The 25,854-nt window shown below is 35.9% G+C and overlaps 1 protein-coding gene across 7 annotated transcripts in view; it reads right to left on the bottom strand.

Annotated features, from left to right (window-relative positions):
- Nucleotides 1–25,854, bottom strand: part of LOC149802889 (calcium/calmodulin-dependent protein kinase type II subunit delta-like) — a 298,291-nt gene that overhangs the window by 225,135 nt on the left and 47,302 nt on the right. For all 7 annotated transcript variants that reach the window (XM_089952362.1, XM_089952367.1, XM_089952361.1 and 4 more), the window contains exon 3: nucleotides 6,423–6,482. In XM_089952362.1, coding sequence (XP_089808488.1) covers nucleotides 6,423–6,482 — 60 coding nt within the window. The remainder of the gene's footprint in view (nucleotides 1–6,422; nucleotides 6,483–25,854) is intronic.

The raw sequence follows: 25,854 nt of genomic DNA, 5'->3' as shown, positions 1-25,854 counted from the left end.
AATATAACATAATGAAGACTTTCCTGTTAGGTCCATGGGTGTGGAGTGATGGAAAGGGAGGGGGGCACTGTATTTAATGAAACTGTATTTGCAACATATATGCAGCGTAGCCATTACCAAGTGTTTTCATATTATATGCAATTGTCCAACTTAGACTGCACCAATGGAGTCTTTGCAAAATGTCTTCTCTGGAGTATTTGCAGAATATTTTGTTGCCAATGATTTACTGTCATAGCACATTCATCTTTGCAAAGGGTTTACAAAACAGTTCTAAAAACTGCAGTGTATGTGCAACACATTTTTACAGAAAATCTCCACCAGAACATATTGCAATTAATTTACAAATGGATGAAATATATTCTGCAAATACTCCACTTATCTGTAAGTAGAACTGACAGCATGACTGGGTTTTGTTTGTTAAACCTGTTGTCACAGTCTGAATGTGAGAGAAATCAATACTGAAGAACAAGTCCAAAAAAAGTGCAACATAATGAAAACCTAACATTTGTTAAACTGTCAAGTTCATCCTTTTACTTGTATGCAAAAATGTGGAAAACCAGATGAGTGCCAGTTCATGTACCAAAAAGATCATGAATTTTGAATAAACTGCAGAGATTTTGACCTGCTTCACATGTCTAATAGATCTAACAATAACATCTCTGTAATATTCACTCCAATTATTTTTACTCAGTTCAACCTCAATTTGAAAGTTTAAGCTGCTTTACACTTTATGTTACAGAATTAGTTTACAAAAAGCTAATTCCATCCAATAAACTCAGTACCTATCCTTCTGTGCAAGATTTATTTTTACATCACCGTTAATGGCATGTTCAGTCTGCTATGTTTATGAATGACTTCACTCAACTTTTATCAAAGGCCACTACATTTTTAAGGTGTAGAACAATTTTAATGTATGAAAGAAAAACAACTTAGGTAGATCCGATTTGGCACCATCATTTGAACTGCAACACATTAAGGTTATACTTTGCAAAGGCAAGTAAAGCTGAAGTGCCATGCCCAAAGGACAAACCACAGTAGCCAATAAGCTGATCCAATGGTGGGAATCAAACCCAACCACTTTTGGTCATATGTCCAATGCCTTAACTACTGCACCACAATGGCTCTTAGAAAATAATAAGTCTGAAGACTGAATCTAGAAAATATACAACGAATAGTGAAATAATCTTTCTAGCTAGTAAAGACATTAATTTATGAATGTTAACACATTAACCCCTGGAGGGTTTTGTCATTTTCGCCTGAAATTCAAGTAGGAAACACATTTTGAAAGCTATTTCTGAATACATCCTAATACATCAACTTCCAGGTAATTTTCCAATAACCTAATGCCTTGTTGTGTTAGAAACATTGTTTTGCATTGGCTGTTTGGCTCGCACATGAGCAGAAGGGTAAAAGTTGGAGTTCTTTTTTTTTTCTTTTTTTTAATTTGCTTTAACGGACCCATTCTTTTGCGTATTGGGACCACTCTTTATTCCAAATGCCCAGCTTTTCCTACTTTATGCAAAGGTTCATCTGTCTGCAATTCATACCAGTCTGCCTTAGATCTGAGACCATAAAGTCTCACATCCGGACACAAAATCGGATTCTGACCATGGGCGAATTTTGGGTGGGAAAAAAATCGGGTCCAAAAAATGAGGTTTTCTCCTCTGTATTTTGTAGTGCAACTAGAATTTGCATATTATTTGGTATCATTGTAGAGCTACATCTGTCTAACTTTCTATAATATCACCCACTTTAGTGTATCATACATGAACTTGACGCTACAGAGCTCTGCAGTAGGCTATTACCTCCTGCCACAAACTCGTCCGAATGGGTTAATGTTTTATGTGATTCAAACCAGGAAAATGGTATGCATGTACATCATGAACAGAATTTATTAGCATATCAGCATGATCTTAGCTATCTAACATCAATGAACAGCTAATTTCCATGACTAAATTAAAAATTGCACACAAACAATTTATGATTACAACCGTTTCAAATAAACATAAAGGTAGTCCTAATACATAAAAGATAAATATTATAAATATTTTTAAAAGATAAAAATATAAAAGATAAAGAAAGAAAATTGGTCATAATGTATTTTGGGCTAAACCAAGAATTAACTTCTGCCCCCACCCCCCACCCTACCCCACACACACAGAATTAAGAAGCAATAATTAGAGTATTTTCATCTCAATATCATCTTAGCCAAGAGCAACACTTTTATGCCAAACAGCTATTTCAAAACAAGTTCTGACATAATTCCTGTCCCTCGACACGGCCATTTTATTAGAGTACATCTTATGTAAGATCAGCTTGCTATCAAAGCGAATTCCATTCTCTCTTCACAACCATTTATTTGATTCATATTTTATTTGAAAGAAGTTTAAGCTTCATTCCACTCTAATGTTGTACAGCATATATACAAAAAGATGAATTAATTCCACCAAATCACTCCTTATGCCTGGTTTCTGCACAAGGGCTTTTCACTGCATTATTGATCATTACAGCAGCCATGTTTATGAATGACTTCACTGCTCTCTCTGGCATGTCAATATATTCAACTTTAAGTGGAACATCTCACTCTATGAAAGAAAACTCTAGACAAGGTTGTGTCTGGAAAATAATGTACGAGTCTGCAATGCCTTTAGCCCATGACCGAAATATTTTCATGCCACACTTTGGAGCCAAACATATTATTCTTAATATATCAACCCTGTTAACTTTATGATTATTAACTTTACCAAGATGGAAATTCTTAATAACAGAAAGCAAAGGCTTATAATGATGATGTACAAGAATGCCACATTTAATCCTTAACATGGTGGCTCTGAGTGGCTGAGTGGTTATAAAATGCTAATTTTTTACCAATCACTGCCATCTCAGCTCTGTCCACATGGGTTTGAGTCTCTGACTTGGACAATGTGGGTGTGTAAGAAAAATACTGATTTTCGGGAACAAATACCGATTTATAAAATTTTAATGCACATGAAACTATTTACAACATCTACAACCATCAGTAAGGTAGAACAGTATTTTACTTGATTATTTAATGTCAAAGATGCATGTGTTGCACTCTTGCATCTTCTGAATGGGCAATCTGTTCCATTTCGGTGTCCATTTAGAAGGTGCAAGAGTGCAACACACACTCAGACACAGGCTGTTTGTTTGAGCCTTTTCCACATCTTGTTTTTTCTTTTCTTCCATTGTTATCAATTCCAATGCACCATTTTTTATTGATGATCTGAATTCTGTTTGATTTTCTTGGTGAACTGTTTTCGTTCTAGCACACATGTAATTCAATTGTCCTTCCAGCTGTTTCTTGTCTTTCCTGGAGATAATTCTGAATATCCTGTTTTTCTTTTTGACATGATTAGAAGTTCAATATTACGATGACATACGATGTGGCAGTAACTGTTTGCATAATCCAATATGGCAGTTAAAGAGAGGTATGTTAGCTTCGATTTCAAATGAACCAATCATATTTTAAAACTATATTCCTATATACATATGATACATTTCTATCAGAATGGAACCGAGTGCCCGTTCTAAACAGAAAATGGCAAGGAATTTTGTTAATTTTTTTATATATTAAAAAATGTACTTTTAGAAGAATAATGTACACCTGTATTCAGGTTCAAAATATGGGACAAATATTGGAAAAATGGGACACTTGCCAGCTATGGTAGCTTCCAAGTTGAAAAGCAGAAATGAATGTAATGGATGGAGGGAAACATGAATACAGTGAAACCCTACTATGGCATGATTTGTTGTAACATCAGCATGGCTTCTGAAATTGTACACTGACTTCATAAATTTAAAACGTTTTATTACCAGAATAAACTAGTTTGGTTTAATAATATAGAAAAATGTGTTGTATTCTTATAGAACAATTGTATTATCACTTCATCTTTCTTTATATGAATGAAAATGTGAAAAGATTCTATTTGTGAATTTTCATTTCAGCTGTGTCAACAGTCAATGACTGAACTCTGACCCAAGTTTATAAGTGAAAGATATCAGCTCTTCAAAGAGGTGATAATTGGTAATCTGTTACTGTACCATAATCAAAATGGCTATTAGGTCTTCTTCATGTTCATCTACAATGCATCCTCTAAGTCCTTGGTAAACAATCACTAACAGAGACATGTATGCTCAGTCAACTGGTATTCACAGCCAAGCACCAAACAAACTGATGGTCAAAATAAGTTTTGTCACCCAAAATGTAATTTTTGGGAGGGTATGCAATATGAATTTTTGTCACACAGTCTGGGTATTTTCCTCCAGGAAAAGTGCCAGCTATGGAATAGCAACATGTATGGCATTGCTGATATTAATGTTAAACGAAACTATGCATAATGGTAAATAGAGAACACAGTTCAAATAGAAGAGCACAAAGCATGCATGCACACACATAGGTACAAATACCGAAGATGTGTAATAATATGGAGTGAAAATTAAATATATTGAGAAGAAGTATGATCAAACAGGCTAGAATTTATTTTTTAAATTCTTTCTTCATGTACAGCTCTAACTTCTCCCCATCCTGTCTAAAAAGAGGTTAATTCTTTCCAAGTCTATTTGGACCCCTGCATTTACCTTTAGGACAAAGTAGACAATATTAGGTTTTTCATGAAAACCCATTGCTGATATCACGATCCATTTAGGTGAATTAGTGACAAGATTTTCAATATGTAGATTAAGGCAGACACATCTGAGGTCACATCAATAATATTTTCATTCAAAAGTAGTCTTCTGGTTAAAACCACAAATTTATATGACTTTCCACTATGGAGAAGTAACAAAAACAAGAATTTAATGATACCTGCCACAGTGAGCTCATTGGATGTCAGGTTGGCACCAATTTCACTCAGGACCAACTACACAGGCAAAGAAATCTTCTTCAAGTTAAAAACCAATCCTGTTATGATGTTCCATCTAAGATTAGTAGCATTAAGACTTTTAATGATGGCCACTGTGATGGTCATTTTGGTACTATCACAATGGTACAATTTTTGTTTAAGACCAACACCTCAATAAGCCTTTTGGCAAAACCCCGATGTCAATACAACTTTTCCTTCAGGAGGAGTAGCAACAAAAAGCCTTTTGAGATGATTGCCATGGCAGTCATGTTGGACACATCTAATTAGCATCACTTTTCATTTATGATAAACTAGACATCATAAGAAGTCGTTTAGTGAAAACCCCATGTAGAAATGACCATCCATTCTGGACAAACTGGATGTTGATATGACTTTACATCCAGAAGGAGTTACAACATAATTTTCAAGATGACCACTAAAGAGGCCATATTGGATAACAGATCAGCACAATTATATTTCAAGATGGCTGCCATGGTGGCCATATTGGATCTCCCAGTAGAATCCCTTTCATTTAGGATCAATTAAACATTACAAGATGTTTTCTGGTGAAGCCCCTAAGCTGACAGCTTTCCATTCAGGATGAAAAGTTGTAAGAAGATTTTCAATAAAGCTGCCAAGGTGTGATCATAGTGCACTATAAACTGGCACCATTTTAATCTGAGACCAACTGGATATCAAAAGAAGTCTTTAGTGAAAACCCAATGTTAATATGACATCCACTCAGGTGAAATAGCAACACGATTTTAAAGACTGCCACCATGGTGACTTTATAAGCTGTCCAGTGAAATAATTAGATGAAATTTTGTGGAGATAACCCCATGCTGACGTAACTTTCATTTTGAAGGAATAGTGATAAGAAGATTTTCTACATGGTGTCAATGTTAGACTCACATCAGCACCATTTTTATTTAGGACCAACTAGGCATCATAAAAAGCCTTTTATTGATAACCCCATGTTGATATGACATTCAATTCAGGAGGACTAGCAACAAGATTTCATGATGACTGCAATGTTAGACATACTGAATGTCTGGGTAGTACAGTGTTCATTTTGGACCAACTGGACCTCAGGATAAATGTATTTAAAGTTTAGTGTCAATCCTCCAAGTAGTCTACAAGCAGCAATAATGAACCTATTCTAATAGATGGACAGATGATGGCCACCCCATATTTATTCTGTTCTAAGACCAGTAAAACTAAAATCATAAATTTATGAGAATACAGCTGTATCTGCTAGCTTAAGCAATCAATTTTCTGCTATATCTGTTACTTCTGGAAACAAAAGTAAGGTCAAATTGAGTAAAGCCCTTCTGCAAGTTTCTAGCCAATTTCAGCTTGTGATGGCAGCAGTGTTATCTATATCCAACAGGGGTAACTCACTTGAGGTGTATGGTTTAACTTGTGACTTCTTGAGCATAGAGAAGACCTGATTTGCAGGGCATCAATGCAGTGTCAGATCTGGATCTATGCATTATCACATTAAGATGTATATTAACGGAAGTACATACAACATTTTATATTATACACAGAAAAACTTACCTATATTTGAATGTTTTAACAATCTACATATTCTTGCTTCTCTTTCTAGTTTCTGATGATCTGAAAAATAAGATAATATTGTTTCAAGATTGTGTCAACATGTGCCAGAAAAATCTAAACAAACTGTATTCACAGTCACTAAGACAACTATTAAAACCATGATTGCCATGTATGGCATGTTATTTGCCCATCACCTATGTTTAATAGTCCTCCCAAAAGATAACTAATATTTAAGTACAGAAACTATTTTGCTTCTTTTTCTCAGCATGTGTGTGTGTGCATGTAATATTGATTTTTAATGTAGCTTTTTAAAAAAATCAGTCATTTCGATATGATGTCTGCAGTGTGGCAGTTTATAATGCTGTCTAGCACTGGACTATCATGCCACATACGTGTAGCATAATGTCCCACCCAGTCACATTATCCTGACACCAGGCCAACAAGTCCTAACGCTAACCCTTTAATGCTGAGCATCTAATGAGGCAGCTGTTAGTACCATTTATATAAGTCTTTAAGTCTTTGGTATGACTTTACCGGGGTTCAAACCCGCAACCTCCCACATCTGAGGCAGATGCTCTAACCACTAGGCCACAGGAGCAGTCAAATACTAATCTGATAAATCTGATATTTTTATAGGATATAAACATGTCTTGATACAAAAGGCATACAAAGTTTCTGTAAAATATATCAAACAACTGTAAATATAATTAGTGTCAAGTCTGACAGAGTTGGAGTGACACCATTTAAAAAAAAATGGAGATAGCTTAATCTTTTACAAGAAGCTCTTTCTAGTCAAGTGCATACCAAGTTTCATGGCAATGAAGTTTAAATACAATTTTCAAACAAGAGAAGGTCACTATAGCTGTTACCGAAGAACTAACCTCACAAAGGCAAATCATATATGTGACACAAACTCGTATCACTATACCTATGCATACCATGTTTCATGAAGGTATCTCAATTGGTTCAGAGATATTTATTACCTGGAGAACATTGTGATATGTGGGCGGGTAGAAATTGTGATAGAACTCTGCAAGAAATAATATTACATGACAAAACTGAATTTTATATGGGACACAATGCCTTGTCATCATACATGCCAAGCTTAGTGAAAATATCTCTAACAATACATGAGATATTAAGTAAACAGTGATGGACATATGGTTGGGGGAAGGGGGAGATGAGAATGGATATAATTTTTTTGTGTTAAATATTTCTTTACAGATTTATTTGCACTAGACAAAGTAGGGTATTATGATATTACTGATAAATGTCTACCACTGATGGTGTCAGAGGTACAAGACATTTCACAATACTTTTGTACCGTAATATATGTAATCACACACACAGAGAATGACCCACCTACTTGTAAAATCCATTATTAAGAGCCTCTACAGGGCAATGTGAGAACTGAGCAAATTCAAGCACAATCATAGCTATTACAGACACTGACAAGCAATGAAACAGCCATTTTTCTGGTAGTAAATATATTTTCCTCTAAATCCAGAAAATGTTCTACTTAAAATGTCTCTGCCCTTAAATGCAGGAAAGCTACTAGTTTCCATGGCACTATAAGTGCTCTGAAAAAGGAGTTGCACAACAATAGAGAAATAAAAGCTGTTGACTTCATGTCCTGATTAAGTGTTTCAATAGGCCTGCCCACGCATACCCATTGTGGTTAACACTGTTTAAGTCCACCCACGTTTACAATCATGAATTTTCTAATTTGGCTGGGTAGAGTTTGATTCCTATGTATGCACATAATGCACTTTAAACAGATATGTAATATCAGTGTCCATTCCAATATGAAAATTAAGGGAAGCAATTCTCCATTCCAAAATGAAAAAAAGGGTAAAGCTACTGGAGGGATTTATTAAAGAAATTTAGGTAGGGCTTCAAAATATAATACAAGATTTTCATGCATAATAATGACTCTTTGGCACGATTCTTTAGAAATTGGCATGAATCCTGCAATAACAAGTTCCTGAATAAACCCTTAATATGTTTATCTCCACCTTAAATATTGATTCAGATAATAGATCATGTCCTCTATCGCTTAGTCTTTCCAGAAAGGAAATGACCCTCATTTGTATGACAAGAATTCTGGAAGTAGACTCATACATCCAACACAAGCACAGGTAGTCCTCATCAGACATCTGTATGTATTGTAGTGCCAATTACACTCATTTGGAAAAAAATGTTGCTTTCACTTCACATCATACAATATGAACTGAGCAGTTTAATATGGGTGATGCTCTATGTCCAAGGTCTATGATGCAAAATGGAGAATCTTTTGCAATTTGTGCAACAGAAAAGATGTTAACACTTGCTTTCCCTCTGTGAGCATGGTGGCTGAGACAAACTATAATGGGCTATGGGCTGCCCTTTCCAACACTCAAATTTTCAAGACCCAGCCATCAGTTTGGATTTTCAGATTGTTAACCTGATGACGTATTTCAAGCTGAAGAAACCTGTGTTTCAATCTCTAATGCCTAGATAGAACTTCTCATGTCATGTGGTTTTTAACTAAACCAGGTTTTGGACCTTCTTTCAAGAATCACACCCTAAAAACTGTTGTCTTACTCTCCTAAGTGTCCACAAGAAGGAGGAGCGATCCTCACGATATATAAATATAGACAGGCTGTCTGTGGTTTAGTGAATATTAAGAGCTTCATTTTCTCCAGCTGGGTTTTTTGAAAGCCAAAAATATCGGCTTGTGTCAATAGCTACATTCCCTATACAGATCCCCAGTCTGAGGTGATCAAGATAGACCTTTATGCCCAATTAGATTTCTATTTGACAGCCCCTAATGGAGAAGAAAGGATAGGAAGTATCTTTTCCTTCCTCTAATGGGCTCAGCTACATTTTGGTGTCCACTGTTCTGAGGTGGATTATCACGATGATCAAGAGCTTATCAGTCCCTTACTGATGAGGACTTTTAATTCATTAAGATTAAAGCCCGTTAGTTATAGTTCAAAATGTGGTTCAAGTGAATACCATCTTACAGAAGTTGATGCCTCTACCATAAGGGTGAATATTTCCTCATTTTTCTTTTACAGTTGAGGGGGTTGTCGCTTCCCACCAAACTCGCAAATTCAGCTATGCAACACCAACAGGAAACATATTCCTGATATTAAAACGAGTAACATTTAACTTAAATGATGTAATACTTACCTGTTCCCACTGCCAGTTCCCCGCACCCTGCACTGATGTTATACTACTTGTCAAGGTCCTTCAAAAAGGATGAAGACTACTGGACATGCACTACATGGCAGGATCAACTTATAGAACTTCTGGAAAGTCACCCTATGGGAGAGTTAATTCTCATCATATGGACATGGGTTGTTTCCATCCCAGAAAAAGTAAGCAATGTTAAAAGCACCAGTAAATTATCAGATCATTTAGTTTTACCCCCACCCCCACCCTAAAAAAATACATTTAACATAAAGAAGTTGTTACTTTGTCCCCAGTGACTTACAATTTCATCAGGTCAAAAGGAATTTATTCAAAGTTTTCCCGGATCTCGTACCAATAAAATAAATCAGGAAATAAATAATCCAGCAAATCTTTTATCTTTCATTCAATATGCAGCAACAAAGGACTTTAGCCGAATTACAACTCTGACATAAAAGACAACAAAGCCGAAACTTTATCAAAAGAAGATTAGATGGTTCATTACTATCAGATTCGATCATCATTAAACTCATGTTGCATGGTATGTTGGAAGAAATGCTTAAGTACAGACTATGGTCATAAGACTTGTTGTTTTTGTTGTTGTTTTGTTGTTGTAGGGTTTAATGCCATTTTTCAGCACAAGATAGGCTATACATGGCGGCCAGTATAAAATGTTGAGGAAGAACCCAGAATACCCCAGAAAGAACGACTGACCCACGAGAAAGCTACTGGCAAGCTTTCTCACATACCCACATTAGCCAAACCCAAGACTCAAATCCATGCAGACAGAGGTGAGACAGCAGTGATCCGTAACAGTAAGCACTTTAGACCACTCAGGGCTCCTGGTCATAAGTTTAATGACAGCCCTACCATATACTCAGATATAACTCCCTGCAAAACCAGGTCATCAAATCCATAGATTTGTCATCTTTTGATGAGCAGAATTAACAGAATTTATTATCATTAAAAATTTCAGACATTTTAAAGAGAACAAGTGCAATATGTTCAATTTGTTTTTCCTACAGCAACACTATAAATGGTTTATTGTTGATATCACTTGACTGCATGACCTCTGATGTCAGTGACTAGGAATGCAAATGGCCAGATCCAGGTCAAATTTCAGCAACATTGCACTTCATCTCATCTGTTCATGCATTAAATCCATAACAAATGTTATGATCAAAATTTCTGAGAAACTAATACATATTCCTATCGATTTCATGCAGGTATATCTCAATGAAAGGTCGTTCAAGTTTGCTGGGCCAGCTAGTAAGTGGCTACCCCAGGCCGACACCAAATGGTGAGTGTCAAATTCCAACTTTTTGATAGGGAATGGACTCTGACCCTACGTCTATACATAAATGTCCAAATATCAAAAATGGGGTGGCAAGGGTCAGAACAAACTCGGACTAATCTATGGCATAAATTAAGCATCACCAGTAACAATTAAACAAGACCCCAAAAATACCAACACGTTTCAGCCAAAAATAATGCAACAAGCATACTATGTATGAGTCAGCTTCTCATCACACCCATTAGATGAGATGACAAAACATGCTGCTGTTAATAAGGATACAGTTACTAGTAGCATCTATCATACCGTATACACTCACTTATAACTTGAGGCAATAGCAAATAAATAGCAGGCACATTATGCTACGGCTAACCAGGGTATATGTTATTTGTTATACTGATTACTCCTAACAAACTGCACAGACTCAGATCTGCCAGTACATTATGCGACAACAGATTTGCATCTGCGCAGTTTGCAGTTGGACTCAACTTATAAGTGAGAATATATGGTAACCATTTCCAAGGTTGAAGTCAAATAAAAGATAAAATTGTTGGATTAACATGCAAGTGTCCGATAAAAAAGTAAAACCTCCATGATTTTTGGTTGTGTAAAGGAAACAGCTTATTTAACAGATGGGACTGATTTTGTATTCCTTGCCAAAACATATTACTTAACCAAAGAGACAGTCTTATCAATTGGATAAAAAAATTATCTGTATCCTAACTTCAAACTATAATATCTTCTGCTTTCTTCTCCAACCTTATCCACTTCCTGACAAGTTGCTACAACCACAGGGGCTCGTATCGTTGCTTACAATTTACCTGTCATACCTGTACTATATAATAGCTACAAGGGGATACTTTTCTCCTTTCTCATGTGACCCATTCAAATATAAATGCTGTTATTTCAAGCTACATTTTGTGTACCATAATAAATTTGGTACCAATGTTTAGCTCAGGCATTCAACTTCATATGTGTATCCAAAGTTTGGCTTACTATCATACCTTTAAGGAATGACAAACCATTTTCCCACACTACTGCTCGACATGGCCATGATCACACCCACTTAATATGCAAGAACAACTTACTAAATGGAATACTACCTTCTCATTGTTAGTTATTATATAGTACATGTATGACAGGTAAATTGTAAGCAATGATATGAGCTGCTGTGGTTACAACTTTTGGCACTTAAACTTTTCTGATAAAAGCTGTAGGTTTACCCTACTATACAAATGAGGAATGTTATGTTAATTAGGTCACCATCAAGTAACAGCAGCAAAGCTGAGGAGTACTAAACGTAAATTACTAATAGATGTGTAAATCATTTTCTAATCCAACAGGCTGGTTAATATGTCATTTAATGCAATCAGTATATTTGATTCCTAAATAGGATCACACTTGATCTGACCTCCTGACATAATGTGTGTGAAGAGCCATTCTATTCTACAATTAAGCCCTTTCATGACCCGCTTCACCTGTGTAAGCATGCATCCAGCTATAAACAGTTTAAACCAAGATCTGGAAATGTATAATGTGCTGGAAAATCAGGGTCTACACCATTCATTCTATTTATGATATCAAGCCAAATCTTGATAAGCCAGTATATTATGGGACAGCAGAAATGGATCCACACAGTTTAGGTTCTATGCATATTGTGTTCTGTATGTGGTGAAAGAGCTGAACCGTATCTTGCACTAACAAATCATTCTCCGTAAGGTTTCATATTAGCCAATTTTCTCCAGTCTTCCCAGGCCAATGATTGCTGATCCACTTCATTCCCCATCAACCCACCGAATATGTAGCCAAAACTGTTCTCGACAAATACACCACCTGCAGATGAGTTACTGTCCACAGTGAGTGAAACCAAATAACCAATGAGAAAGCTTGATAAGTGACATGTTGATTATCTAACAAGGCAACTTCCTTGATGTTCGTATGCTGTAGTGGGGCCCCAGGTGACTGAGTGATCTAAAGTACTTGCCCTTACAGATCAAAGACATATCACCTCGTCCACATCGGCTTGAGTCCCAGCTCTGTCAACATGAGTATGTAGGAAAGCTTGCCTGTAACTTCCCATGCTTGATGTGTGTGTGTGTGATTTGAATTTTTGACATAGCTTTAACAATTTTTCAGTCATATCACTACGATGTCTGCAGTGTGTCAATTTATAGTGATGTCTAGCACTGGGGTATCATGCTGCAGACATGTAACATCACGTCCCACCCAGTCGCATTATCCTGACACCAGGCCGACCAGTCCTAATGCTAACCTCTTAATGCTGAATGCCTAGCGAGGCAGCTGTTACAACCATTTTTATGTCTTTGGTTTTGAAACCATGACCTCCCACATCCAAAGCAGTTGCTCTAGCCACTGGGCCACCAGAGGAGGTCCTTTGATTTGTTAGTACTTTCCAGTTTCTTCATCCACCAAAGATGCTGACTGCCTTGCATAGCCTATCATGTGCTAAAAAATGGCATCAAAACCAAAACCAGACAAGTCATATGCTTTGACCTGAGATAAAAACATATGAAAGGAATCAATATGTGTCATTTTGTACAGGAGATGTTGTCATTATTGGCAACGACCTTCTAGGTAGATGCAATGAGCACTCGGACTAGGTCAGATTAAGCTACTCAGTGATATACCTTGGCAGAATGGTCAAGGGGACATTTCAAGTACTTTTGTCCCCCTCTAATGATCAAGATATGGAGATTTATTTAAATTTAGGACACTGCTGGTCTTGGGTGGGGAAAATATCCCCCAAAATTGCTCAAGGTGCAAAACTAATTATAATTATAATGCCAAAGGCTCATCTAAAACAAAGTGGATCAAAGACATCAAAGAACAACAATTATATTTCTGAGTATCCTTAAGATCAATAAAATGAGCATTATCTCTGCAAAATAAACGTATACCAAGCAGACTCATTCCTAAATCTCAAATTTATTTAACTAATGTTAAATAGCTTAATGATAACATTTGTATCATTATCACATAATCTGGGGGAATACACTAGTGATTCAAACGCAAACAAAAATGAAGACGCACAACTTACAGGAATTTTTTTTTTACCAATAGGCCATATAGCATACACATAATAATGCAACAAATGTACCATGAATAGTTGACAATATGCCCTGTAAGCAATAGTACTGTATGTAGAATGTTGCAGAAGATTAATTGTTGAAGTTAACTGTTCATCATGCTGAAATAAATTTCATTACTGCATCAGTTAACCCCAGCCACAACCTTTCCTTCTTTGGTCCAAGGGTTAACCAATAATGAAGTTTGTTGACAAAAATGGTGAAGAACACAAATTATCTTCATATTTTAGGTCACCATCACCTTGAAATCTGAGCTATTGAATTACTTCTTTGCCAAAACTGCTAGCCATCTGCAAAATTTGATTTAAGTATGAGTTTAAAATTTCAAGTTATTCTGCAGAAACTATTTTCCAAGTTGAAGTTAACATAACCTTGACAATGCAAACAATCCATGGAATTTGGTGACCATGTACTCAAGCATGCAGAAACCTTTGTCTTCTTACTCTGCTGGACAGCCAGTAACAGTGCCATTTTAGGAGATCAACTATAGATAAGAAATAAATATATAGTGTATTTTCCTCCCTAATCAGAACTAATTGTTTTTGTAAATCTGATGGGGCATTTTCTCTAGTAAAAGACAAGAATAATGGACCATGCTTACAATAAGAGCAACACACTGACAACTTTGGTCCAAATGCTTACAATTAAACTATTATGTGAAATCTAAACACAGGCAAAAATTTTATTGGTGTGTTTATTCAATCTGATTGCACAAAATACACAGATATACTGCTTATTTAGAGTTCTATTTGCATCTGTCCATTTTCTTATACAACCACAAAATACGGACTTTTTTGCAATAATGATCATAACAAGGAGAGTATGACGATTGATGACATTGAAGGATGAAAATTACAAGGATGGGAAGAATTGTCATAATAGTGGTGACTAATTCAATATGAAAGATAGATGCCCCTGACTAATTGGATATGATGGCTAAAAGAAGCCCCCAATCCCATACAAAATATTTTTTTATGTTACTCATCTTTAGGCTTTGCACCATTATTTTGTATCGTGCACTATTTTTATGTTGTATTTCCAAACAGGGCAATTTGCAACACAGCCAACCACAAAGGAATTTTGTTTCCAGACAGTTGCTGTCAAATCCTGACAGTTCAATGTTCAGATTATAACAAAAAACACAAAAGAAAAATGCTGAGCTAAACAAAATTACCAAACTGAAACAAAAGTTTTCAGTAAGTTGCAAATGGAATCACAAGAAGGAAGTTAGATAAAGGTATAATTTTTGTACACTATTTTGTTAACACATTAACCCCTAGTGATGACTTAACGGGGCAGGAGGTAGTTGTTGTTGTTGTTGTTGTTGTGGGGTTTAACGCCATTTTTCAGCACGATGGGCTATACATGGCGGCCAGTATTAATGGTGGAGGAAGAACCCGGAAAACCCCGGAAAGAACCACCGACCCACGAGAAGCTACTGGCAAGCTTTCTCACATGCCCACATTGGCTGAATCTTAGACTCGAACCGCCGCAGACAGAGGTGAGATGGCAGTGATCCGTAACGAAGAGCGCTTTAGACCCCTCGGCCACTCGGGGCCCCTCAGGAGGTAGTAGCCTACTGCTGAGCTCTGTAGCGCCATGGTCATGCATGATACACTGAAGTGGGTGGTATTACAGAAAGGTAGACAAATGTAGCTCTACAATGATACCAAATAATCTGGAATATCTAGTTGCACTACAAAATACAGATTAAAAAACCTAATTTTCTGGGCCTGATTTTTTTCTACCGAAAATTTGCCCGTTGTTGGAATCTGACTTTGTGTATGGATTTTAGACTTTTTGGTCTCAGATCTAAGGCAAACCAGTATGAACTGCAAACAGACAGATGAGCCTTTGCAAAAAGTAGGATAAGATGAGCATTTGGAATAAAGAGTGGTCTCCATACAAAAATAATGGCTCCATTTAGCAAAAAAACACCCCAAAAAAGAACTCCAACTTTTACCCTTCTGCTCATGTGCGAGTCAAATAGCCAATGAAAAATGATGTTTCTAACACAACTAGACAGTACGTTATTGAAAGATCACCAGGGATTAAGTGTTTACAGAGTTATTCACAAATAGCTTTCAAAATATATTTCCTACTCAATTTTCAGGCGAAAATGACAAAAACCTCCAGGGGTTAATGTGTTAAGTATTTTTGAAAGTGTCTAACGAATTCTGGGTAAAAATCATAATTATGATTTATATCACCTAAAATAATTCAAGTAAAATGGTTCATTGTACAAAAAAAATTTGAAGATAAATAATACAAATTCTTTTTAACATGAATGAACATGAGGAACTTGCCCTGATTACAATTTATATTGATCAAATGCAACATCATCAATAATGGATTGTGCTTACAGCAGGAACAATGCTTAAAATTCAATTATTATATGTGATCTGAACATGGGTAAAAATTTGTTGTGTTGATTCAACCTGACTGCACAAAATACATAAATATACTGCTTATCTAAAGTCTGACTGCATCTGGGGTTTTTTCATGTACATATAGTCCATTTCTTCCTATAACCACAAAATACAGGCTCGTACACTTTTGTAGTAATAGTAACAATGATGCTGATCATGATAATGTAGTATGACAATGATGAAGATGGTTGATGAAAATGATGATAATGAAAATGACAATGAGAAAGAGGAGAATAATCCAAAAAGTTGTGACTGATCAGGAACAAAGATTAGAAGAAGCCTCCGACCCCATATAAAAGGATTTTTTTCTTGACATTCCTGTTGGCTTACACCCATTTGTATACCCTTACCTAGTGGTCACACTTTAAGTTGGCATTTCCCCAACAATGGTCTGACAATTTTCCACTGCCAGTATGTGTTTGTACAAACAGCTTTCACCCAAATACACCTGTAATGGCTTCTCTCTGGTACACAGTCATACTTTCAATGTTAAACTTACAAAGTATCCTTTTGAAGTCAATTGCCTCTAACATTTTTGTCCAAGGTACAACGCACTGCTCTTAAAAGTTATTGGTTAGTTGGCATTACTATGGGAGGAAACTGATGATATCCAACAGTGAAGCCGACCTTATGTTGAAAACTTACAATTATTCAGGAACTAGAGCTAACAAAAGCTCTGATGTTGTTGTTGTGGGGTCTAACACCATATTTCAGCACACAATAGGCTATGCATGGTGGCCAGTATTAATGGTGGAGGAAGAACCCGGGGAAAACCCCGGGAAGAACCACCAACGCACGAAAAGCTACTGGCAAGCTTTCACATACCCACGTTAGCCGAATCCTAGACTCGAACCCACAATGAAAGAGGTGAGATGGCAGTGATCCGTAACAGAGAGAGCTTTAGACCACTTGGCCACTCGAGGCCCTCAAAAAAGCTCTGAAATATGGAGAAGGTGGGCATTATGGGGCAACAATTCTTCTACATGACAATGTAAAATGCTGGAAATCAAAATTATTCTAGGTTTTATGATCATCATTGTGTCAAATAGCATACAAGCAAACAGGGGCCATACATTTTTAAATTACAAATCAAATATTTTTTAAATATTTCATTCAAGATCTCATCAATATCAAGATTTATGCCATACATGGTCAAAATCAGACAAAGCGTAGTAAACTCATGTTGTGAAAACCAGGATGCTCAATCTATGGTCATAAACCCCTGCAAACAATATTGTGGAAAGCTGAAAACCAAGTTCATTCAAGATCAAATAAAGCTACATGCTAAAACTCATTAAAATGCAACAAAGCTAACAAAAGTTAGGCTGCAGAAATCAGGAGCCACAACTCTGTAATTAATGTCATGGAGTTCTGGAAATCAAACTCATGCAATGTCTGATCAATACATAATAGGATACTAAAGTTGGTCCAAATACAAGAAAGCTCAAGAAAGTTGTGCCATGGAAATCCAGACAAACCCACAGGTGAGAAAGGATTTTTTAAGAAGTTTTTAAAAGATACTTAAATATTTTCTATTTTTGGAAATAATGTCTATATTTTAAGGCAAGTCACCCACATTTGTAAAATGGACTGGATGCCTTTCTGTCAAAGTTGGTCAAATTCTACTGGAAAGTCTATCAGAGGTCAAATTTTTCTCTATTTTTAGTAATGATGGCCATTTTAAAGGTGCACTGGCATTATTATGCAAATCTGAAAGTCCATCATGCCATAATGCTTGTTCTCAAACTAGGTCAAAATCTGCTGAGCACTTTTTTTAATAGTTATTTAAACATTTTGCTAATTCTAATAATGGTGGCCAGATCAGCAACATAATAATCTGAGAGCCCATTATGCCAGAATGCTTTTCTTAAAATTGGTCGTAATCTGTTAAGCACGTTTTGGTAAGTTCTTTAAACATTTTGCTATTTTTTTGTAATGGTGGCCATATCTGAGGATAGATCAGCATCATACATAAAATTCTGAAATCACTAAAAATCTGGAAAGCACTCAATCAAGGAGGGATTCTATAAATTATGGTCAAATTCTATTCAGTGCTATTTTAAGTCATCATTTATGTTTTAGTAGCAGCCAATTTCAATGCAGACCAAAATCAAAGCAGACCAAAATCAATTATATAAGTCTACAATGCCTTCATACCAAGATTCTCTCCACCAAAAGGTTTGTCAAAATTGGTATATTTATTTTTGAGAACTTCAATGTAGCAACTACTGATGGATGACATAAATGATAATATTGACAGCCTACCTGACCTTATGGCAAGGTGAGCAAACAAGAGTCCCTCAAAGGGACTGGTGCTCTATGGCCAGAACATAATGTATGGGAATTCCGGATAAGATCATGCCTTATTGTTGAAACTATCTACGATATGCTGGAGCTTTTACATTTAGCCACTGTGACTTCCACAATTTTCAATTAGGACAAACTAATAAAAAATATGAAGACTGGAGAAAACCCAAAGTTGATAAGACCAGATTTTAAACAACTGTTAATTATAGCAGTCACATATTAACTCAGACTGGTACAATTTTCATTCTGAACCAAAATGGTCTTCCGGTGAAAACCTGATATCCATATGACTTTCCATCTAGGAGGAATAGGAATTAAAAGATTTTCAAGATGGCTGCTGTGTTGTCAAAACTGGACATCAAACTCGCACAATTTTCATTTAGTTCTAAGTAGACATGAAAAGTCTCCTGGTGAGAAACAAATGTTGATGTGACTTTCCATTTTGAGGAGCCATTAACAAGATCACCACTGTTGACCATATTGAATATCTGACACAATCTTGCTATTACAACAACTAGATACCATAAGAAGTATTCTGATGCAGATCCCATGTTGATGACTTTCCATTCAGAAGAGTAGCAATAACAAAATTTTTAAAATAGCTGTTGTGGTAGCCATATTGGATGTCAGATCTGTAGTATTTTTATTTCAGACAAACTAGACAACATACAAAATCTTTTAGTGAACACTCCATGTATTCAGGTGAAGTGTTGTGAAAAGATTTTCAACATGGCTACTATCGTGGCTATAATGTATGTCTGAATGGAACCAATTTTATGACTAACTAGAACATTTCAATAGCAAGAAATGTTGTCAGCAGACAAATGCACTTTTCATCTTTTTTAAATAAAAAGACACCTGTTTGCAGCTGATGTAACATACTTATTCATTTTCAGTAGGAAACTCTAAGGCAGACTAGAGGATGGTATTTTGACAACTTACTGGGCTCACACAATCAGGACTCGTGTAAATCGAATTGCTTGGATGCAACATTAAATGAAGGCAAAACAAAGCAAAAGTAGAATAAGACCAAAGAACACATGAAAGGTACTACCAAAGCATTAATAAGCAAGAGACTGTTACACAGGGATCCAGCCCTAGTAGATCCCATAGAGAACATAAGGGCATTGGAAAGGTTTGCTCTGTAGCCCTTAATGCTAGAGACTGAGCAATCTTTCTCTTCAAAATGAATGAGATTTTTTCTCATTTATTCTAAAGAGAAAGATTACTGTCTATCATAGCTGTGATCGAAGTGGCACAAACTGGACCAATGTGCTGCTTATTGCACCAATTACAACATACCATTTACCTAACAACATCAACCTTGGAGGCTGACCGCTGTCTTGTCTTAGCAGTGCAGTCTATAACACTAATCCAAAACTGATCTCGTTAGATAGATTACTTAATATGAGCCAGGCATGAAGGTGTAGAAGCCTGTATTGTTGTGCAAGATTGACATTCTCTGTGGGGACAGTAGATCCCTCCACACTGGTAAATTCGGGGGGGGAGGGAGGGGGGATCTACCAATGGGTCAAGGATGTCACCAAACCAAAACCACTGAAAACACAGCAGGGGCTATCACAATGAAACCTAATGTTATGGCCAAGGTCTTTGGGGATTACTCTGAAAGGTGGAAAGGTGTACATTTGATCCCACTTCAGGCTCACTCGGGTCTGGAACTGGAGAAATATCAGTGATGGTTGTTGTTCAATGTCATTGCAAACAAGCCTACCACTGGTCCCTCCCTTAGTTAATTCATGTCTATGTAAGTGAAATTATGACAACAGACACTTGAATTAGTGGAAATTTTGAGTGCCTAGGCAAAACTGCACAAAGATCAGGTTGAAGGTCACTATTCCAAATGATGTTAGTGACTAAGACATTGAACTGGAACTATGTTAAGTTTATTATTTGGCCTCCAACTGGATGAGGGAATTCACCTTGGACTAGGAGCAAGGGAATATTATTACCTAATTAAAATTATACTTAGCCCCCAAAAACTACACTTTTATGGTGTGGCCAAAATAACTCAAATCCACAAACTTTGCCTTTGTTTTTCTTATGAATAATCCAATCCTGATTGTTGTGTACACATCCTTCTCAAAAATGTAACAGCATACCTAACTGCTTCCATTTAGGGGTCGATTACCGAATTAATCATGTTGCACATACAAGGTTGAACAGGAAAGAAAATATTATACAACTCGCAAGTTAAGTTTCATTACAAAATGCTCAGAAAATTTTATTTCACATTCCAAGCTTGCAGATAGTGTTTTTCCATGCAACCTTACTTGAATGGCATGCTAGTACAAATGTAACAATTTGTACAAATTACGTAGTTGTTGCCATTTGCTATGGATGAAGAAGCGGTGACATTTAAAACTACCTTCTGCTATCTGAAGAATTTACCTAGTGCAACCATATTGATGAATTTGGCTCTAGTGGTTTATGATGGATACATATGGTTTTATTACTGAGATGCAAGCAACCCAAACTCTATCAATGCACAAATTTTTTTTAGTACTGCATAACGACTTGAATTACACAAAAAGTCTGTAACCATATTATTAAGTATTTTGGACTTCCCAAGATCCAACATGAAATAAATAATAAAATCAGGGCTCCCCCACTTTTTGAAACCAACAATTCCATGTCTTTTTGGGGTGGGTGGGGGGATAAACACATTATTTTAAGGTTCATTTATGACCCTTACTGAATGGTATAAACAAAAACATTTTGGCTTAGACAACATGGAGTTTTTAAACAAAATCTATTTCTATTCTGAGACTCACCCATAACATCTGAATGATACTTATGACCATGTGTTGAACCACAGGATGTATCTTAGAAATGAATGAAACTATTGAAATTCATATAAATTTGCATGCAACTCATTTTAATTTACAGAATAAAATTGTAACTCTTAAACTGAACACATGTATGTTGGTATAAAGATAGTATTTTGAAAATGGGCTGCTTTAAATTTTGACAAGAAGCAGATAAAAGTTAAATGTATGAATAAAAAGGACTGATTTCATTTTGTTTCTTAAATTCACTTCTGCCAGTCTCAGAGAAACTTTTTCCAAACAATTGTTGTCAGTGTGAGCTTCAAAAGATTCTTGTTCTGATCAACACTCAGTGCAAACTTTATAACTTGAAAGGGTTTTAAACTGCTTCACTCAGAACAGAACATTTTCGTGATCTGAACCCATTTTTTTGTCACCCTGTGTAAAAAGCATTGGCAGGTTCATTTGCAATATGGACCTCAATTTGCACCATTTCTGCATAATTATTAACAGTCTGATGTTCCCGATAAGGAAGGCTTACCTAACACCCAAGCTGAGAACTAAATCATTACCATAACAACTGGCCTGATGATGATGCTACTGCCTTGACAGCATTACACTGTAGAGACTATAGACTGGCCTGGGCTGCCATTCAATTTGAGACATCATCTCTCTGCACATACTGCATTCATCCCTATGGGCATGTCATTATGTTGCAATCACATTTCCAATGGCTTGCTGTATTTGAATAAGAGAGATGCAGAAGGCCCAGAATATTTACACAACATCAAGAATGATTATATTAATTCAAAACAAGGACTGTTTGGATTCAGTATTGCTAGTATTTATCATTTATCTGATGAAGGTTGATGATGTTTTTTTTAAAAGCTTAAGTGTACATAAGGTAAGAAAATATAGGCCTATTCACTAAGATAAATACTTCTGGCTACTAATAATAATGATCCAGGTAACACATTTTTCACATTTTACCCTTAGTTAGCAACATATAGCCACTAATGTGCTGATTTGCCATAAAACACTATTACATACATAAACATGACTCCACTGCTACATTAGTCAACATATAAAATTAAGTTCCTCACATTTTTTTGCTATGATCCATTTTCGTCAGACAAATACACTAAATACAGACCTTGTGAAATGTTCTGCTTTTTGTGATCATTCAACCAGACAATTATGCGGACTACAAAGAGTGCACAGCAGACCATAATGTTTTTAACTGAATATGCAAGACACTGTCAAGTCAACGACAAAAGTTTCATCAAAATTGGTTCAAAAGTTGCACCCCTGCATGAATAGAAGTAACATATTTTAATTTTCTTTGCTGTGCCCTTGACCCTGAGGCAAGGGGCATGGCTATGGTATGTGATACTATGTGTAATAATATTAGCCTACGATTGGTTCAGGCTTGATCAAAATGTCTTCCATGGTTCAAAAGTTATACTCCAGACAAAGATATAAGAGTTACATTTTCCCTTGCCAAGATTTTGACCTTGAGATACGGAGCATGGCTATGGTATGCAACACATCTTCCATACATGATATATAACTGGTTGAAATTTCATTAAAACATCTGCTTCAATTCAAAAATTATGCTTGGGACAATGATCAGAATCATAGAATTACATCTTTCCTTTATGCGACCATGACCTTGTGGAAATATGTGGTTCTTACATTTCTGGACAAAAATCATTAAAATATTTTCAGTGGTTCATACAGATAGTCCAGAATACAAGAATTATATTTGCCTTGCCACAACTACCCTTTAACCAGGGGGGTATGACTAAGATAAATTCCACACCATTCAGCTATGGCATATTTAGGTAAAGTACCATTAAAATATCTGTGACAGTTCAAAAGTCAATTTTCGGACAACAGATACAAGTCACAGAATTACATTTTCCCTTGTTGTGACATTCACTCTGGAAAAAGGGGCATGACTATGGTATATGAGACACCATCTAGTCATAACAGGGACAATATTTGCTTAAGTGAATAAATAATGGATATATTTCATCAAGTTGGTGAAAAACTCAGTATTTTCAGGAGTGGCAAAGCCACAAGTGAAAATGCTTCAGTGCATCCCCAAGTAAATTTTCTTTTTATGTCATGCCCAAAGATACTGGCTAAAATAATGTATAACATAACACATGTAGCTGATTTCTTACTGTATCCTGTGTTATACTGTCAGTTTCTCACCATTTATGTTCGACTGTGTTGTGTGTTTATATTCACATAGCAAATATCAGTAGGAACATAATTTTCCTTCCTAATTCATAGTAAAAGACCATATAAAAAACTGAGGAAAAAAAATTGAGCACACTGTGAGATTTGAACTTTGAACTTGGTTCTTCAGTATACGAGGCAGCTTAAATGTATCACTAGTCCAAGCAGACTTCTAAAAATTGGCTGAGATTCTCTTGGCCATAATATTATCTATATCTATTGATGGGAGAGTGAAAAATACCTCTGGTACTCCACTCCACTGAATTATCAAGATTATTTCTCTTTGAAAATCCAGTAATTAATGGTCTAGCATAAAATAAACATGCTATACATGTACAGTAGATATTTGATCAAAGTTTCATTCTAAATCTCTCAAAACAAAAATAAAATTTGGGTTGGACAAGCTATTGGTAATGGTTGGATGGACCAAAAAACGGACAATGCTATCATAAACTCACTGTGAAGAAAAAAATTGCAGTTTTTGCTACAGTTGTTCTTGTTTGAATCAATTATTCAAAGATTTTTTTTACTTCAATAGGCAACAACTTGTACTGCATTTCTGTTGGGTAGGGTGGGTGGGGGCAAAGAATGCTACTGAAGCACAATTTCCTTTTAGACGTTATTTTTTTTTTATAAAGTCTACAATCCAATAATCTGACCAGCGCAATTTTAACACATTAACCCCTGAGCCAAACAGCTAGGCAGTCACCTGCAGCATACTTGCAGAGATCACCTACAGCACTGTTAGCCTTTCCAGTGCCTGTATCCCTGAGACTAGCTGACAGCAATTGGCTTGCCGATTTTTTTACAGAGAGGGCTACTTGCAATAAAATTGTTATTATTTTATTTGTATTCATTTAATTCAGCTGAAATTTGGCATGGCAGTTCTCAATAAACTTACATATTGGTATAAATTTCATGCTACATGCAGAAATAAAACTAATGCATGATGGTGAAAACAAATGATGTACTTGCCAATTTGCTTCTCTTACCATGAATAATCCATAAAATCCATTACGAATTCACACAGAATTATTAACACCATCTACACATGAAATAATTATATTTTATGTACACAGAAATTCCACTTGTCGTCTCATGTAAACTAAACATCCTATGAATACTGTACGCAAATGGGCACATTTTACTTGCTCTTTACTTACCTTTCTTCCTTAGAACTCTCACTGAAATTTTTAAAACTAATAAAGCACTTAACAAACCTTGAACTATGAACACTCATGTTAACAACATATATTTCCCAAACATTTATTTAAAGATTATTCAAAAGAGAAAAAAGCTCCACGAAATCAAATTCATTTGCATCAGGGTCAAAATCCATCAAGTAAAAGTCTGCTCCTAGAGGCTGATTCTTGTCAATTTGCATCATTTTAAAATCAAAATATTTTCAATAAATCAACTGATATCGAAGTGAAATTTTTTTCCCTTTGTTCAGCAATATGCACTCTATCTATGTAAGCTAAAATTGGATTGGTTAAACTGCCTGCATTAGCAGGAAATGGCTTTAAATCAACCAATGGTTTGCGCCGAGTTAACTCGTCGTGCAGGAGAAAGGCCTTGCTAAATGCTGCCTCTTAAACTCGGTGCTCAGGATACAAGCTATGCAAACTCAGCCACTTTAGCGAGGCATGCAGGAGATCAGGGATGTAAAGTTCGACGAGTATACTCGTCGCAAGGGGTTAATGTGTTAAGCCTGACTTAAAATGACCACTAAAATATATAAAGTCAAAGTTTCAAGACATGCTGGTGAAATTTTATGCTGATCTACCTATACTTTAAAAATACTTTAATAATGACCTGTCAGAAATAGAAGCCTAACTTCATCAAACTGACAAATACAACTCAAACTGATGAAAATTCCAGTCCTTTCAATGTAACGTTCCACTACTAGATGAAGAGCATTATACCAATTTATCAACCTTGGGACACTTAGGGGAAAAAAATGTCATGACAGGTACTATAATTGAAATGCTTTTTAAATGATATGAAAATAAACTGTAGCAGGCCTACAAAATACATAAGGAGAGGAAGAAATGTGACCTGTGTAGTCATAATGGCATTTAATACATT

This window comes from Sinohyriopsis cumingii, chromosome 3 (genome assembly GCF_028554795.1).
Source record: "Sinohyriopsis cumingii isolate HCF-2022 chromosome 3, ASM2855479v2, whole genome shotgun sequence".
In the NCBI taxonomy this organism is placed as follows: domain Eukaryota; kingdom Metazoa; phylum Mollusca; class Bivalvia; order Unionida; family Unionidae; genus Sinohyriopsis; species Sinohyriopsis cumingii.
The sequence above is the reverse complement of the archived record's forward strand: the minus strand, read 5'-3'. Positions and strand labels throughout refer to the sequence as shown.